General features: G+C 40.0%; 1 protein-coding gene across 1 annotated transcript in view; it reads left to right on the forward strand.

Moving 5' to 3' along the window:
* Positions 1-11,188: 11,188 nt before the first annotated feature.
* The window catches only part of MMRN1 (multimerin 1), a 48,340-nt gene continuing 39,824 nt past the window's right edge, over positions 11,189-19,704 (forward strand). Inside the window, exon 1 of the mRNA XM_009674502.2 lies at positions 11,189-11,847. Within this exon, the coding sequence (XP_009672797.2) occupies positions 11,303-11,847 (545 nt within the window). The 5' untranslated portion in view covers positions 11,189-11,302. The remainder of the gene's footprint in view (positions 11,848-19,704) is intronic.

Consider the following 19,704-nt stretch of genomic DNA (forward strand, 5'->3'; position numbering starts at 1 on the left):
AGTGAAACACTCAGTCCACCTCCCAGCCTCCTTCCTCTGAAGAGAAAAAAGAGGTAGGGAAGATAGAAATAGCTAGTCTCCAAATTGCTCAGAGCCCTGGCATTCCCTAGGAGCAGAGAGATGCTTGCACATGCAGTAGGATCAACTGGAGAAAGAAAATCTGCAGATTTTGAAAGAACAGGATATCTCTCTCTATTCAAATTACATGGGAAGAGCTTAAGATCATGTAGAAAAGTTACAGGGCTTTCCTCACAAGTGATATTCACTATGGTACTGTATGTGAAGCCCAGGGTATCCTCCTCCCAGGCCAAAAAGCAACTAAAGCGTTTAGTGGCTGCTTTGTTTTTTCTGGGTCTCTGAGAGATCCTGGTGCTTATGACCCAAGAATATGACTTCCAATGAAACCCCAGAGTGTTCTGTAAGAGATGATCCCTGTTCCCTCTGGAAAGGGAAATGAATTAAGCTTGAGTTTGGAAGAGAAGGTGAGGCCTTTCTCATTCCTAATTCTTCCTGTGATCTGTCCCAAAATTGCGTCACCTTGGGCACTGCAATTGGCTGTGTTTCCAAAGCCCCTTTGCTATACCTGCACCAAGTTGGAGTAATGCAGTTGCTCAATGCTTGGAAAATGTCTTTCCCTTTTCTTTTTCATTGTCTGAATATTATGTAGCAAGCTTGAACAAATCTCACTTCCTGCAAGGGTCTGGGAGGCTGCCTGATCTTTTCGTAATCATTTAAGGGCACTCCTGGAAGATAGGTCAGACAGGTGCTTCTCTGCCCATATTGCTATACCCCCTGTAGGAACACTGTGCTGGGTGCCATTCTGAAGTCTTATATTACTCAAGTGCTAAAAGAGTTGGTAACAGGCATAACCTTGCAACTACACATGATAAAACGTATCAGGTTCAGTTTGTCTCCAGTCTACCTCTGTAGCAGAGCTGATGGAAGAAAGGAAAAGGGTTTCACAAGAAGCTTTGCAACTTAAAATCTTAGCTTACAAGGTAGAGCAATTTTACATTCACTGCTTGTTTGTTTAGGGAGGTATTGAAAGATTTTTCTCAGTTATTCAATTTGTTTTTCTTCCTTTTCTTCCTCTTTCATCTTTTCAACATTAATAAATGGCATGGAGATTAAAAATAACATTTTAATTAATTGGGAGGTTTTTTAAGAACCAAAAAAACCTCAAACATTTTGATGAAATAAGTCTTCATTATGGTTCTTACCTTTTTAAAATATAAATAAACCTATTCTGTAGATTTATTGGCATGCTACTGGGAATTCATTCTGATGTGTGAACAAAGCAGAGGAGCCATGGTGGGAAGTAAGAGATCATGCTTATAGCCCTGGTACAAGGTTTTCCAGCCCACGCATTTGAAATCAGTTGCTGGTGGCCATTGCTGCTTGCTGTTGCCTTTTTTGACCTTTGATTAACCTCCACTTTTCCTCCTATTGATACAGATAGGGGAGAGACACCTTTCAAATCCAGCCACTCATGTGGCACTTTAATTGTCGTACACATAAGCCACGTGTATTTAGATCTAGTGCTCACTCCCAGAGCTCATTATTTTCTAAATTAGGCTCCTTCAGGCTCCAGTCCAACTCTAAACTCCCAGCTGCAGCAACCACTGCACAGTGCATTAGTCAACCCTCCTTTGCTTTTTCGTTCCAAGGAAAAAAATTAGTCACTACAACAAATCTACAATTGTTCAAATTGGGATTAAACACAGAGGTTCCCTTTGCCCTCCTTTGGTTTTTTTCTCCCAGGACATGTCAAGACCACTAACTAATTTTCTAGAAACAGAATTAATGGCATAGGCCAGATAAAAGTCTTATAGCTCTATTTTCCGTATGTTGGGAAAAGCTACTCTGCAAACAGCCGAAGGTTCGCTCCCAGGGCTTGAAATTACATCCTTCTCCCTGCAAGAGCAGAAAACTGTGAGACTGTGCACAAGCTTCACATATTATCAAGGTTTCTGGGAAAACAGAACACAACCCTATGCACTCCTAGCAATCCACACAGTGACAAAATGTAAGGTTTTAAATCTGCAAGTTCAGAGGCTTCAAAGAATATTTTTGAAACACTTCTGTCGAAGGCCACAGGCTACAATGAAGAGTCAGTTTCAGCTGGTTTGGGATTATTTTCTGACAAAATAAATCTGTGACTTTAAGGTTTTCCTCATGGTTAAGCACCTTTTTCTGACTGTGGAAAATTAAAATAAGATCTCACTGGACACCTCTGGAGGTGATTTGCCCTGCCTTCAAACACTGAATCTTTAAGGAACATAGGTCCGCAGGTATCTTTGAAAGTAGAGAAGAAGGGAGGACAACATGATAACATAAAGTCTATAAAAGAAACTGAGCGGTCTAAATCAAAATCTGTGTCGGAAGTTGACTCCTGCTAGCCATTCCAAACGATATTAATCTCTCATGTTGGCATGCAGAAGCCTCAGTTCTTCTACCAACCTTACTTGTCTAAAGTCCTGTTTTCACATCTAGCCAGACAAAACATCTCTCTGCCACAGGTCTGCTCCAATCTAGAGAGGACTACTCTTACAGCTCCCACTGCAACATGCAGCTGACTGGTTCGGTTCTGTGATACCCAGCTTGCCCCCGAGTCACATCTGAATGAAATTAAGATACTGTCATACCTTGACCCAATATACTTCCAGCCACAGAGATTCCAGTTGGGAAACACCAGGCAAATCAAGTTTCTTTCCCTAGGGAAAAGGAACATCATTATCAAACCAAAGCTCACTGCAAAAGCTAGAGGGTGACACATTTATTCCTGCGCAATTTGTCTGCCCACCCTATGAGCAGTAACAAGGTTTAGTCATGTATACAATCAAACCTGGACAAGTTTCAAGCATAGCAGTGAAAGTTAGGAGACAGAATTATGGATAAATTTAAATTTATGTATATTAAAATGCCCACATCTGTATTACCGTCTTCGCTTTTAAGACCTCCATCCTGCTAAGCCATTTCAAATGCCCCAAGCATTGTTTTACACTAGGCCATATCCTAATACATAATTGAAGACCTTAATACTTATCTGTGTGCTTCCAATTGCAATATTGGGACCTCAGTGCTGAAAAACTGAAACAGAGCAATTCTGTGTGTAAAATGAAGAACTAAATTGACCCACAGGTGCCCCAGAGGAGCTGAATGCAGAGAAACAAAACAAAGATCAGAAATCTTAGAGCCTTAGGAAATCACAGGAAGGCTTTTTGTAAAAAAATTTTTTATCTGAACACATCCATTAAGACTTGCTTTTTGCTTATCTTGCACAACGATCCCTCTGCTTAAAAGTAAATTTGGAGAATGATTTTTTAAAAAAAAGCATTAAGTTCAGATTCCTTTGCAAAGCTCTTGCCACACAACTCAACCTTATTTGATTGTTTAGAACCGTGTTTTGGGCCTCTCCTTGTTCCTTTAAGAAACTGTGACTCTCACTCCAGACTGAGCTGCTCAGGGGGAAAAAGAAAAATCTATTTTTCCATGAAATACATGAAAAGTGATAAAAAAGGTAGAACACCAAGTCTGCATATTTGCCATGGAAACAGCAGTTATAAGAAACAGTGATGGGAGGAATATCAGCTATCACTTCAGTCTGATTATTCCACCATGCAGACATAACCAACTGTAGGTTATTCCTTATGCAGTTTGATAGACTCACTAATTTTATTAGCATGCTAATTATGGGTTGTTTCTTGCTGTTACTTTTGAAATGTCCCAGGTATTCTTTACTTCATTACAGTCAGGAACTGTAAGGAATAAAACGAAAAGGAGGAGGCAAGGGTGGAAAGGGCTCTCACCTAACACTGGACTCTCACCTCATTTTTGTGAGGCCAGCGTTAACCCAAATGCACGTTTCATTTACTGAGCTTCATCTTCCCGTTTCTTTACCTCCTTGCACAGGCACACGTTATGAGAAAAGAGAGGGACTCCTTGGAGACTTGCAGAAGACAAAGCAGTGTAGGTCTTATTGTAGTGTTCTACTTTTTGAAGGTTTTTGATTCATCTTTGTCAAGAAAAGGTTGAAACCAACAGCACCTCCAGGTTCTAAGGAAACTTAATCCTGGTTGCAAATCCAAATTTTAGCACAGAGTTCCCTTTCCAGAACTGTTACTACTCCCTAATCGCCATCTCTGCTCTTTGTCTCTTTCGATTTCCTTTCTGTTTGGTGCCTTGCTCCTCTTCAGTCACCTCGGTCTCACTTTATTATTCCCTTCTTTTTGCTACCAAAGCTATAGTGGCAGCTTCCTGCTCTCCCTTCTCCTCCTTATTGATGTGAGCGAAAATACAGCAAAACCAAGCAACCATTTTTGCCAAAGGAAAGACAGATGCTGAATGCAGTCTGTTAGCACCAGACTCTGCAAAACAGAGATGATTCACAATCTGGAGGAATTAGCAGTATTTGATGTCCTGCCCACAATAAGTATGCCATAAGGTTTGACTGCTTCCAGTGTTAGATAATGCCGTTCTTGTAGCCATTTGTAGCACTGCTGTTCAGAAGGGTTCCTAATGATTACACTCTTGCAGAGCCATCTTCACCTGTGAGAAAGCAGCCCAGCACAGATTTGAATGTATGCTACCAACAGAGGAACTTCTTGATGCTGTAGTCTTTAGTCACAGCTCTGGCTTCCTTCTACTTTCCACAGTGTATTATTGATCAATGTACGAGGAAATGAGTTAGCATGGCGGTTTTTCTTTGCTTATCTCTAGCAGCACCTGTTTGTTTTCCACAGTATTGCTAACAAAGCTTTGTCACTAACAGGGATGTGTGGAAATTTCACACCATCAGACAGATGAAAAGTCCATCTAGGAAGTTTCTGTCCTTCAGAAATGATTAGTTAGTCCCCAGCTTGCCACACTCTCCCGAATTAAACGTAAGTAAGGTAGAGTGTTGTCAAGCTTTTCTTAGTGCTGGATTTAAAGGATTTATAAGAAACAGTTGCTTCCCTATGTCTTTACTGATTTCAAGGCACTTGGGAATGTTTGGATCTTCAGCATAATTAAGCATTCCCTAAGCTTAGACCGCCTTTTTGCAACACCTCCTAGTAGAGGCTAGGATGCTCAAAGATCACTGCCTTCATCACTCTTAGGAGATAGTACAGGGAGGGAAATGGCCAAGGTTAGAGCTCAGCACCAACCAGTGTTGCTGTTCCTTTGTTCTGGGAAAATCCTAGTGGTATTTGATTTATTTACATCCCAGACCACTGCCAATGCCCAGTTCCTTGATGTCAGCTTTACCCCAAGAACTGGCTGAAGTTAGAGCAAAGCAGACAGCAATCATCTCCCTCATTACCTGATGCATTTCCCACATAATATATGGTCCCATTATATAAAAACATCTCTGAAGATGAAAAATTTGCTTGCCAGCTAAGAAAAAGGATATATTGGAATACACTTTAAAAGCATAGCTAATACATGATACTATAGCAAAGATATACCCAAATGCTACAGGGTATTTTGTTTGCCTAGTTTGATCAAGGAGTGCTACGGAAGACAGGATATGACTGTGCTTTAACTGGATGCAGATTTTAGCTGAGTCATCAAGAGCACTAAGAATTCATTCTGTAGTCATGCAGACTTTACATACTGACCTTTAATCAGAAAATGCCTGTGCTGTTATGTCCTCTCTACACAAGGTACTAGTTTTTCCTTTTACTACTGTTCTAAGCAAAGTAAGATTCAAAGCAGTTCTTTTTTGAGGGACGATCTGGTCTGTGTTTGTGCAATGAAAACGAACTTAAAGCAATCTTATTATTTAATTCCTCAAATCTTATTTTAGATGTACAATTTGAATTTACTACACTAATTTTTAGGAAGAAGTATTATTATCTGACTGCACAATGGTTATAATCAGCAAAATGCAGCCACTTTGAACATGATGGCATGAACATGACTCTTCTGTCATTCCCCTTTAATTCATACTAACCAGCCATATGCATTGGATATGGGCTGTTAACTTAAAAAAAAAATTAAATGTGGGAATTCAAAATTTCTCAGAAGCCTTGGGTATGCTTTGAGGGCCTACAGAGAATATGTTCTGAGGAGAAGAGACTTTCATTTCTCTTCTGTAGAGGGGTATTAGAGATCTTTATATAAGTCTGAGTTGACAAAAATTGTCTTCATCATGACAGAGTGGCAATATTAGTATCCACAAGACAACTTGTTTTGAAAGGTTATTTTTAAAAGCAAAGTTATTTCTTCTTTCTGATCCCAGTGTGTCTAACGTCATATGCTTAATGCTTCCTTATCCTATTTTAAGGGTCTGGATACAACAGAAGAGAGCGAAGTAGCTAATCCACTGGACCAGCTCAGCTGGTACTGAGAAGTACTGAAAGCAATGTGAAAAATTATCTCAAACACAAATTGGTTTACCTGGGGCAAGGGATAGCCAAATTCTTTCAGCAATAGGCATGAAAGTGGAATAAAACACTGTTCAGTAGTAGCTCTCTCACATAGAAACTCGCATTTTTTACCCATATTACTTGCCACACTAGGTGGTAAGGAGGTGTACAACCAATGGTTGGAGCAGTATTTTACAGCACTTACTATAGCTGCCAGCATAGCTAGAGAAAATGATATGGCTGCGCAGTCCTTGGCCTGGATAGTTCCAGGCCCTCTGGCCCTTGTAGCTTCCAGATAGCTTCAAACTTTTCTGATTGAGACTAGGAAGAGTTTCACTACTGGCAAACCCTAAAGAAGGAGGATGATAGAGAGCAGTAAGACAGCGTGGCAGTGTAGCAGACAGGAGCTTATAAACAGTTCATTGGTGAATCAACAGTAGCTCTGCCAAAGTGGTTGTTCAGTTGATACCTGCAGAGGAGAGCAAACCTGAGGCTCCCTTTACAGTGCGTGGGGGAGTCAAAAGTCTCCAAAGATGATTCAAATGAGCCCATGAGCTAAGTGGGGATTGATCTGAAGTCACAGCATGGAATGTGCAACTTTTAGCAGATGCTAAGTAGAGAAGTGTATCTAAAATCCCAGCCTTTTCTCAGCTTGCTCAGGCTTCAGTAGAGTGCCTTCCTCATCTGAAGAGCCATAGCTGTGACCCTGCCGATAAGCACTATTCTCTTTCTTCCAGAAAACCAGAGATGGCTCTTTCACAAGGAGAAGGGTATTGCTCTTTTGTATAATGTATCCTGGTAATTTGAATACCTACCAGGAGTTCATTTACATCTTCAGACCATGTCTTCCACCTCTCAGCAAAATGCTTCTAGTACCATCCTGTGCTATCATGGGAGATGGAGAGACTGTCCATCCCTCCTGCTGAATGTGCCAGTATATGTAACAGCCAGGATTCACTGGGCGAAAGAATATGCATTCAACAGCAAGCATGAGTACACATGGTGATGGGGCACTTGCTAGTAACTGGGAACTTGAGGTCCAGCCCCTGCTCCAAGGTCAGCTTCTGAATTTTACAGTAGAAGTCCATGAGGCCAGCTCAATGTGCAGGGATTTCAGTAACATTTAAACACAACTAATAAAAAAACTTGGCATCAATGGGTATATACATATGGGAGTAAGCAGCAGGTTGAGTGGGAGTTTTCAGGATAATTTTGAACCTATTTCCAGCTAAGTTTTACCAAATGCATCCAAATACTTATCTTTTCCTGGGCTCAATTTTCACCAAGGCAAGTCGCACTCAGATGTGCAATAACTTTTATTGTGAGCCTGGGATTCAGATCCAGCATGCAACAATCTGAAAGGTGATATCCAGAGTTTCGTATAGTCCCAAGAACTTTCAGCTAAATAAAATCAGCTTCACCAGATTTCATCTTCTAATCAACAACCCAGACATGCGTTAATAAAATTAAATTTTCAATAAGTTTTCATTGAAGAGTATTCAGACAGGGAAATAAACATTGTTGAAATGAAATCTAACAATCACCAAAAGCCAGATTCTGCTACACTGCTCTTCTCTGCCCTGGTGGAAATCTGCAGTTGGTCCACTGACTTTAGAGGCATAATTAATGCTTGCAGTGGAGTAACTCAAAACAGAATCCAAGCTTTGTTTGTTATTAGGTGCTCTGACTGTATAAATAAGCACAGTGCAGCCGTTGCACTTTTTTTTAAAGTTAGCTTACAGTTAATATGCAAAAATGGTTAAAACTAATTTACCTCATTTTATCATGACACTTCTAAAAATATCAGGTGACAAATGATAATTCAGGTAATAGTATTAATTCAAAATCTCAAATATAGAGATCAAAAAGAGAAGCGCTCTCATAAAATAGCTTATGTTAGCCTTTAAATGAGATTGCTCATCAGACTGTCTCCTGTGTCCTTCTACATACAAAGGGCATTTACAGAATTTCAGTATGAATGAGAAAAAGAGGGAAAATAAAGTCTCCTAAAGGAAACACAACTGTATTTCTTCTCTAGCATGTTGTATCACAAAATGGCAGCTGTTTTATCTGCACAGTAAAATCCTACAAATTACAGAGACAATAGAACAGAAAAAATAAAAGTGACAAATGGAAAACCCAACCTACTAGCACATCTAAAGGGCCAAACTGTCATCTGGGAACTGAAGGCCAGACATCTGTTCCAACAGATGTCTGTTTTGAGATCCAAGCATCTCAAAACAGGAAGAGCTATCACACTAATTTACTTGACTGCAATAAGATTTAGTTTATTTATCCTTGATGTTTTTCTTGAAAATATCTTCTCAGGAAAACTTATTGGGCAAGTCATTTATCAGCTTTTCCATAGTGTCACTGTTATTCACGAAACTTTCCTGGAATTAAGATTTGCTTTCCTTGTTGCTTCCATTTGCTTCCCAAACAACAGGTAGCATGCCCAGAACATGCTGTTCTGTTCCCATGCGTGTATATTTGCTTTCGTATATGCATTGTCCATAGTCCTGAATGCAGCCCTTGTGTCAGTGGCTAGAGATGTTCTGAACAGATCAACAATACTGTCAGATCTATTCTGTTCCTGACAGATCTATTCTGTCACTGATTTGTCACTGCTTTAAAACTTCATGTTCTGTTTCTCTATGCAATTCCCTGGGCAATGACCTTTCTCCTCTCTTTCCCTACCAGAAACTAGCTCTTCTTAGTCTCAGAAAGCTGGGAGATGGGAGTAGAGGAGAAAAGATTCCTTTTCTCTTTCCTGACTGCACTATTCATCCTTGGAGCTGCTAAGCATAATTTCATAGAAAATAAAGTTTGGAAGGGATATCTCTAAGTCAGCCAGTCTAGCACCCACTCAAGACAGGATCAGCTTAGATCACATTGCTCAGGGCCTTGAAAGCTGAGTTTAAGTATCCCCAAGCATGGAGATCCTGCAGCCTCTCTGACCAACCTGCTCTAGTGTTTGTCTACCCTTGGGGTGAAAAAAGTTATCTTTACTCCTTATACTGGGTGTGCATCTCCCCTAGATCATTTTTGCATGTAAAGTTCACATTATAATGTTTAGACTGCAATTAATACTGTCTTAGAATAGCACCTTATATTATTTAGCCTCTATTGGGAGAATAATTTCGTGTCCTGTGAGGTACTAAAACAACTCAAAAGTAGAAGAAGTAGGAAAAAGTATCCCAAAACAACCTTAAAATTAAGATCTAGCTTAAGAGAAATGTTATGAAAGACGTTGCAGGAATTTAGAGTATGCAATAAAAGGGAAGTGATGGACTCAGTGATTCAGGATACTCCTCTTACTCTTGTCTTTAGGTAGAATTCAGATAACAGATTTAGACATTCGGATTTAGAGTTCTGCATATGAACTAGGTGTCAAAACTCCCATTACAGAAAATGGGAATTGAGGATGGGATTCAGTTGCTCCTTTGTAGGCTTCTAACACTGTTTGAAATGCCCTCAAGTATCCTACCACCAGCCCCTCCAGAAAGGCACATGTTTCCCATAGATTGTATGCCATCTCTGCCAGGCCCATAGAGATGTCTCTCATATCTTGGGGATCTCAGATGGCACTGGACACATATTTGTGGGCACTTGAGCTGAGCCCCTAGTCAAAATAGTCAATAAGCCAATGAATCTAAAGAGCTATTTGCATCATCCTAAAGTATACATCTTGATTTATTCATCTGAATAGCCCTCAGACTCCCTTGAATACATTTGTGTTGATTATAGGGTTGCTTAGACACCTACTTCATATATAGACACCTACACATGGACATCTAAATGATGGTTTTTCAACCTGTGAAGCTTTCTCAACCTAATCCATCTAGATTAGGTTGAGTCAAGGGAGACATGGAGTATTATAACATGTGGATGGGCTACACATGCCATAGAGCAATCCAGCAAAATTACCAAAAGCGCCTCCAGCAAGTCTAGGGCCAACACAGATGCTGGCAGCTGAGCACAGGACTATCCTTCCTTGTAGTAAAGGTCCTTTTTACTGCTAGCAATATAATCAGTGTCGCATGGTTCCTTGACAGCATTATCAATTAAAAATAAATAGTCTCTCCTAAAACACTTCCTCTTCCAAAGACAGTTCTTTTTTTACTGTACATTAGGAAATTCTCTCTTTTTCCAGTGGAAAGAGGGTAAAACGAAGAGCTAAATAGGCAGTGAAGGCTCTGAACATACCACTGGCATGCAGCATTAGCTCAGGACTTGATTCCAGTATTTCTCAAGTAATAGCATTCAAAATATTTTGAGCTTTCAGAGCAATGCTATAGGCATAAGCTGGAGCATAAAACATGGCTAAAGATATATACAAAGTAAATACATTCAAAAACATTAAGTACAATGATGAATACAATGCGAATCTCTTCCTCAGCATCTCCCAACTTGTGGCAGCAGTGTGCTTAAGCAGTCAAAGTAAAATAGGAGACACAACAAACCTTAAACTTTATGTAGCACACCAGATTTGCCAGGTCCATTTCAATAACAAGGTCATAAGCATGAGCTATCCAAAGGCCTCATGTGACAAGTCACTTCTGTTCTCTGAACATGTACATATGAGAGGAAAATTACCTAATAATTTCAATTTGGATCCCTCAGGATTACTTCACTGTACCTATTTTTCCATATTTCTATTGTGCTGTTAATCCTTTATCCTGTAGCTTCTGCAGAAACTCCTTTTTCCCTCCCACAAAGGCTGCCAGGCTCCTGGTCACAGGTTCCAGAGAAATCCACAGAAACAGGAAACCAGGCTTCCTCAGTCAGTTTTGAAACATCAAAACCTGTTTCCTTCCTACAAAATAAAAACCCTGCAGGGCTTTCTCTGGATAGACTCAATGTATGAGCAGCAGCACAGGAGAAGGAAGAAGCAGCAGGGTCCTTGCTTGGGGAATACATGTGAGATCTTGTAGGCTTTACAAACCAGCAGAATGAAGGAGGTAATCTTACTGCTTCTACTACAGAGCAGCAGTGGTGGAGCTAATACTCCACACAAGCTGTGGACCGCAGCTCTGGATGGTGAATCCCAGACAAGTCACTCAGACTTGACTCCATCTCCTACTGCAATGCATGGCTCTGTAAACCCAGTGACAATTGTGGAGTCTCCCCATTCTGAGATCCAAGCTGCCAAAGAAAGTGTATTACAGAGACCCACTTTTGCACCGTCAGGCAAGACTCTGGAACAGAATGCAATGAAGAAAACCTCCAGTCCTACAACCTCTACTCCTACAAGCCAGTCAGATGGACACAGCGACAGTGACCCTGACAAGGATAAGATCGAAAGCTCGTCTAGCAGCAATGGGACATCTCTACAGAGCGAATCTAGAAAAGTCCCTCTCTTGCAAGAGGTCAATAAAATCCAGCATTCAGCAACAGGGAACAGATCTCTCAAGCAGTCAGCCCACAGCACTGATATCACCAGCACCCAGCAGGATGCCAGCTTCAAAGCATCTGGCTTGGAAACTACCAGAGGAAAGTAAGGAAAGTTACATATTTTCTTCTTCTCTCTTATATACTGCTTAGGAAACCTATTGGTTATTTTCTTGTCCCAGTTAAATAATTGGCAAAACTCCTAGTAATTTCTGTAAAACTAATTTCTGAACTTAAGGAGGACCACCAAAAAACAAGCAAGGAACCAAGCCTGCAGTATTGACTTAGTCAAAACCACACAGTTGTAACAGAGTAAAGGCTGAAATACTTAATTCCCCACAGTAGTTATCTCAAAGCGAGTGGAAAAGTCATTACCACATATGAGTAGGAAAGGACTAGAAGAGATGCCTCCTGTTTTATGCCCAGTAAACTTTTCTTGTTTTCTTTCTTGTGGGTAAAAGAAACAGCCAGTGGACAGTTAAACATTTGGAACCTGTTAAAAGTTATTGTGTTTGTAAAATTCCCATTAAATAGAAAAATAAGCAATTAAACCCAAAATATGTCAATGTCTGACAATTAGGAAACACTTTATTCTACGATCAAAAGGGATATTGCAGGATGGTGTGCATTCAGAATTGTATAACTTGATACCCAATAGCTGTCCTTAACAGGGAATATCAACTTGTCCTTTCTAGTTTTATGGCTCTGGAACAGTCAGTTATCCTCTTCGTGCTCCTATGTCTTCACTTCTAAATGGGGATGTTAATATTTACTCACCTTGGAGCTGTTGCAAGGTTCACTTGATTGCTGATGTATATTTGGATAGAAAATGGAAGACCTAAGGCTTTGGTATTTTTCCATAGTATTTATGGTTAGGGGGCTTTCAGAATGTAGATTTCTTGTTTTGATACTACTTGTCCAGATGTTAGCATCCAAAACATGGAAGAAACTCTTTCTTTTCCCCTCTTAAATTCACACACATGCACAAAAAGGAGTAAATCATCTCCTAGAAATACTCCTACAATTATGTTGCTATTTATAGGTATTAAATAATGCTCCTTCAAGTCAAAGAAAGGATTCCCATTGACCTGAATGTATTTTGAATCACGCTTGAAGTGAAGTGATGCCACAGAGACCCCAAGGACAGGAGTCCTTTGCCTCAGCTTAAAAGACATACCACAGAGTAAGGAGCTGTTTTTCCTTAGACAGCTTTCCTGGAATACTTAAGAAGTGAATGTTATCTGTGACAACACCTTACCATAGTGTTTGGCTGGATGTTTGAGTTAACCAAAATTAAATAGATTCTCTTTATTTGTGAGATCTTACAACAACTTTTCTATTTAAATGAAAGTCTACCCTAGAGTCAAGCTTTCTCAGCTTTTGCCGTGAATACTATTCCAGTGAAATTAAGTCTTCAGAGCAACTCTCTCTTAATCTTAGGTGAATAAGCGTTCATATTTTACTTATTGCAATAGGATGTTGTTGTGATTGCAGAGAAGCAAAATAATCAATTATTGTGTTGTCTAGCACCTTGTTTCATGAGTGAATGAGGAATATCCTGCTGTGCAACATGCTTATTTGGGTCTTATTTTGCTTGAGTTCATGGAGCAAGTTAGAAATAGAGGTAGGATTAGAAGCTACAGTAATGTGTAGCAGCATGCAACCCCAGCCTAAGGCAATGCTGAATCCCCACGCTTTCTCAAACTGCTGGGCTGCACAGCCTCTCTCTAGCAGGTTTGCCACTGACCTAGACCAGCTCAAGTAAGCCACTTCACTATTCTGTCTCCCTTTCTCTGTGAATTAGACCTGGATGAATAATAAAGTCTCATGTGACTCAATTTTTTCCCAGTAAAGTCATGAAAAAAATGCCAGGTATAGTGTGCTCAATGTTGCTGTTCACTACTGCAACACACCTGGAACGTTACTGCCAAAAAACTATGCATAAAAGCACAAGTGTTTGTATTTATTATATTTATTATGTGCAGGTGTTATTGCCAGCACAGTAAATCCATTTCCAGTGTGTTCTTTTTTTTTTTTAATTTTGCATCTTTATTGCAAATAGACTAAAAGTGATACTATAAAACTTCCCATAAATATATTCAACTTTCTTTGCGCTTTACTCATTTAATGCCTGAGAACAGCATGAATGAGTCAATAGCAGATTTCATAGCTGTAAAGTATACTACCTCTGAGGAAATTTGGAAGCACAATTTGCTTTTGATTTTACTTTGAATTGAGACAACTCTTTGGTTATAATCTGTATCTTAACCTGAATTTTCCAGTGACCTTGTAGGAACGGCATGACTCTAATTCTTTATGGCAACCCATTGTGCTACCATATGTGCAGAGATGCTGATATCAAAAGGTTCCATATAGAAGGAACAATAGAGAGAGGACACGGAGAGAGGAGAGGGAGAGAAAGAAAAGAATGTGCATTTTTTCAATATTTTTGAAGTTAAAAAAAAAAAGGAGTAATACACACACTTTGGTGGAGAGAATAACCCAGTCTCCAGGGCTATCAGATTACCCGCAAGGTACAATATGTGTGCATGGCATAAGCTTAATTACCCAAATACCCTCCTTTTGAAAGAGGTTGTGTGCCTTGCTAGCTTAATTACTAAGAGAATTCCCTGAGTTAGCTCTACCCTGGATTATCTGAGGACAATATTATGTATACATATCACATGGATGTTAGGGCTAGATTAAAAAAAAGTTCTTCTAGATTTGTTTTTTAATTCATTCTTTTTTGGCAAAATTCATGAAAAGATGTCATAAGAGTGTGATTTGGAAATACAGATTTAGAGAGTCTGCATCTGAAAAATATTTTTTTAAAAAATATTTTTTCTAATTTTAAGTCAATTGCATTCGCTCACTGTTAGCAATAATTTTACTTAGATTGCTTTGGAGCAGAAGTGCTACGTATAAAGACCAGTATGAAAACTGAATTACAAACACAGAATAAAAGAGCAAGTTTTCAAACAAAGTGGTACCTATTACCTATTATCCTATGTAGACAACAAATTAAACACTGGATTGGTGATTTTAAATAGTATTTTCAAGGCAGAGCAAGGGCTGACTGCTCCCTAAGGGACAGGGAGCTGGGGGCGAGTTGGGGTTCCCCATGCTGGCAGAGCAGGTCCGCATCTGCTAGGGCCAATCCTACAACGCCCCAGCAAGGGAGCAGGGCAGGCTGGGGGCAGCCCAGAGCCCCAAAGGCCAGACATCCTGTGGTGATATGGCAGGGTCAAGCTGGGGAGGCAGGTCAGCGAGTCAGGGTCCAGAATGGGCCCATGAGAGTAGCCAAGGTCAGACTAGATGCAGGCCCACGATAGCCAGGCAGGGCCACGGTGACATAGCAGGGCCAAGGCCAGGCCGGGCCACCAGGCCATGGGGCAGAGATCTGGAACAGCAGGGCCTGCAGCCAAGCACAGCTGCCGTTGAAGACCTATACTCTTATGATGTAGGCCAGGCCTGAGCTTTACTGGGGCTCCTGGGCCCTTGGGCTGGGTTGGGGTGCTCAGGTGAGGATGGTCAGGGCAACTAAGGCCCATTAGGGCACTCAGGGCCCTGACAATTTTTTATTTCACTTTACTAGTACTGAAATAAATGGGCTGAGTATTTGAACTGTCAGAAGAAATTGATGATTTTTTTGCTGAAACAGGACCGATCTTTGCAAAAGACTATGCCTTTATTTTAAAAGCTTTTCTCAGGTTGGCTTTTCAGGTTTTAGGAGACTTTCTGGGGACAGACAGAGAGAGAGACACACACAGACACACTGCAACAGGAAGTAGCCTGATTAGTATATGCAGTAGGGCAGTAAGACTCTGGATTGAAGATTCTGCTTGTAAATAAGGCCAAGCCTGGCTTTGAGCCCCTCCCACATCACAATCTGATTTGTTATTTTAAGCGCTGACTATTAGGCATATCCATATCTCTGAAAACATTTAAGTCTTCTTTACTCCTCACTGGAATGCAAAAGCAGGTTAAAATCCTGTTATTTTGCAGTAAATTAGAACAGTTTTATAGTCCACCTTAGAATAGCTGCATAAGGACATAAGTTATAGATTCTTTAAGTGAGACATTAATTTTAATATTCATTTGCCAGCAGCATAACATACATACTATTACACCATCTCAGGAGAAGGGGTCTTGCTGGCTAGGTATCCCATCTTCTAAGAGGGAGTGCTTGAGGTTTAAGAAGGATAGGAAGTTTTATAGCAAACAAATCTGGGACAGCTGGAGCTGAAGGAAAACTCCTTTTTTCACTCCCAGTAATGATTCTGATTTGAGCTCTGAAATGTAAGGATTGCATGTCTACAAACTAATCTGTTTTTTCTTTAAGTATTTCTAGTTTTCAGTCTCCAAGTTTTCATGCTATCCATATCAATATCCTCTATTCATACCTTATGTCATTTTTTAAACCTCTGATTCTGAGGAAAATCCTGGAACAGCAAGTTTCACCATCCACATAGGAAAATCATTCCTTTACAATGCTTACTTTGCAATTTCTGAATGTCCCCTAGAAGAAGAGATGTATGGAGAAGCCTCAGACAGGAGTACTCTTGAGTTAGAGTGCTCTTTAGTTTTTCCTTATTTTCCTGTTAGGTTCCTTTTTTGTAGATCTTGTATGGAAAGGCATTACCTTAGAGAAATCTAAACATATTAACTCCTACAAAGGCTTCCCTGTCCTATTATAACAGCTGACTACTTGACCACACCTCTAGGTGTGAGAGCCAGGTCTAGCCTTTTAAATCAGAGGGTGTTCCTGTCAAGGGGCTTGCAAGTGTGCTGCAGCAGCAGGGATAGAGCCTAACCTGAGTTTTTTCAAAGGTAAACTTAGATATGAGCACCACTTTGGCATCTAAGATGAAAACTGATGCTACATCCTTTTCTACTGACTTTATGTGAGACTTGCATTTTTTTTTTCAATTTGTGGAGAAGAAACTATTGCGGTATTTTACTATATAAAACAGCTTAATTAACAGTGGGACTATAGAGCAAGTCTGAGGCTAAGTCCTGAGACTGGTACACTTATCCTTCCATTTTGAACCCAGTTTTATTAATTACTATTCAAGGCAGCTTCTGAATCCACGAGACATTAATTTAGGCTGTAAATTAACCACACTGTCTCCACATTGTGTCTCCACGTTACTCTTTTCTCTTAGTATGTGCCTATTCCAAATTTTCCAATTATCATGAATCCACTGAGGGTCTTCCTGGACTTCCCCTACCTTGGGTAGTGGTGAGGTGATACTATTTTATCTGTAAGCACAGAAAGGTTTAATAATCTCAGCACTAGGGACAGATTTGCTCAGCTGTCACATGCTGTGGGAGTGCTGAAATATTTCATTCTCATGTCCAGACCTCTGGATTTCTCCCTGGAAATTGCTTCTGCCTTTATGAGCCTTTATGAGCCTGGTAAAATTTCTAATGTTTAGTTAAAATAAAATCAGTGGCTAAGCTCAGTAGATGGTTCAAATGCACAAGACAGAGAAACCTGATTTAACTGCCTGGTTAATTACAGGTTCGCAGTCTCTTTTGATCATATCACTTTTTAATGGAGCAGAGAGAAAAATTCTTGAATGGATTTCTGAAGATTTTGCATCGCTGTGCATTTACAATAAATAAAAGGAATGCATGGCATAGATTTCTGCCTCACTAGGTATATTCACTAGGGCCTGGAAGGAAGATCCTCTTACACTAGTACTTAGGTTGCTTTAGTAGCTAAGTGTCAGAAGTTTGTCACAGACAAAGCCGTGTTTGCTTTGCTTTCCCAATGTTGTATTCCAGCCATGTGCAAAAGACCTTTGCAGTGATTCCCTCTTTTTCAGCAGTGTCAGGTTCTTGAAAGTACTTCCAAAGTTTGGCTACTAGCCCACAATTTGATGTGCTGAACATAAGCTGAACGCAGCGTTACTTCCCATGGCAGTCCTAAAGACCAAATTTAGCCAGGTACTGCTATTCATTACTTTTACTGATATTTCATCTACAGAATGAAAGGGGCAAAAGATATAACTATTTCTATAATCGTGCGTGTGGTGTGATACCAAGATATAAGTGACCAAAGAGAATTTTAAGGGAAGTATTTGAAGATTGGTGCTCTTTTCTGATGAGCACAGATGTAAAACAGTTAATGGGCTACGGAAAGCGCTGGTGTGAAGTAACAAAAGAACCATGCTGCATTGTACAGATTAGGTACTATAGCATACTGAACAGCAATATTTGTATGGGGCAACAGCTGCAGAGCGTCAGCACTATTCACAGAGGTTTCATTTATATCAGCACTAATAGGCATTGAGGAAATCTCTCCCGCTACTGATGTCCCATGCACAGAAATGAATTAAGGGTCCGCTTGCTCCAACGTGTTGTTCGTATTACAAGTGATTCCAGTACCTGGTTTTGAAGGAGTCGCCGCAGAAGATGGCATACGCAGCTTGCACAGCCTCCCAGAGAGATTCTTAGGATCTTTTGTCTTTAAGGGAGAGAATGGTAGACAGACATCCATACAATTTTGAACTGCAGGTGAAAACAATAATAAAATGTGAAAACTAGACAAAAATTCAGGAAATAACAAAATTCAAAGTTCTGGATTTCTGAGGCTCAACCTTTCAGCAACGATGGCTCTGCAGAGACATGACAGCCTGTTTTCAATAGCATAGGAAACACAGCACTAGGGAAAAAAACAGGAACACATCTCCACCCATACCACTTCTGAGATGCTAGCAAGGTACTTAATAGTCTTCCAGCACCTTTTCTCTGAGCTTCCTTGGAGTCTGATTATTTAGTTTTCCTCTGATCAGATTCAGATAAGGCACACCACTATGCTGACAATTTCTTTCCTAAATCCACAAAATTTTAATGAAAACATAAAGGTTTTCATTCTTCTCATTACACTACCTACTGCATTACTGTTGATGCTTATCTTTGCTCTTGCTTTTTGTCGGTGCACCATGGGAGCAGCGAGGATTAAGAACAGACTGTTTTTCTTTCCTAGTAATATCTCCCCATCCCATTGCATAGATTAGGATTACTGTAACAAACTGGACACTGTGTTAGGATTTAGTTCCCAGCCACTGCAAATGTTACATTCTTTGCAGCATTATCTTTAGGGTACATCAGAAACATCTGCTCAAATTTGCACACAGAATACGGATTCTCACGAATCTGAATATAATTAACACTTCAGAAAACTGACACTCTAAATCCTAGAATAGAAGTGGCAAGAAAAAGAGCAGCAGCAAGGTGTCCCCATATGTTTTCCAAAGGCATTATCTGTGTTCCTAACTGAGAAATGCAAGTGACTCAAAAGACAATTTTTCTACTGCCAAATTTGAAAGCATGTATTGTGTATTATACTTCTGGTAAGTAACACCATAGGTGATGCGGAAAAGCCTGCTGGAGGGTCAGGGAAAATTCACCTTGAATTTCATGGACTTTTGCTCAGATTTCTTTTGCTCAAGAGCCCCACAGAAATCAATCAATGACAGAGAGAAGACACAGCTCTGCATGAGTAAGTGGCAAATCAGTTACAAAGCAACTGGGAAGGCAATTTAACCATTTAATGAAGCTAAATAAGAAAAGAGAAGCTGCCCAAAACAACACCGTAAACAGGGATTAAAGAGGACTGACATTCATCCCTGGAATTGGGATGGGATTTTTTCTGACATTGTCAGTATTTCCAAAAGTGGAGAAGTCATTACTGCCATATTGCAATCTCTTCTTCTGTAGATTAGAAAAGAACTAACAAATCAGTGAAAACCTATACCGCTCACTGTCACCTGAGAAGCAGTGTCGGTAAACCAGAACAGAATTTTGTACTCTGAACCAATTAGATGATGGAAAATAAGTTTATATTCCAGAAGTAAAATCTTGGATTTGAGACCCTTTTAAAAAGCAGTTTGACTGGGTTTTCAAATGTGTTTTACTGGATGATTCTCAAACCAGACTAATGGATATCTTTTCA

The sequence above is a fragment of the Struthio camelus genome, chromosome 4, assembly GCF_040807025.1.
Source record: "Struthio camelus isolate bStrCam1 chromosome 4, bStrCam1.hap1, whole genome shotgun sequence".
NCBI classification, from domain to species: Eukaryota; Metazoa; Chordata; class Aves; order Struthioniformes; family Struthionidae; genus Struthio; species Struthio camelus.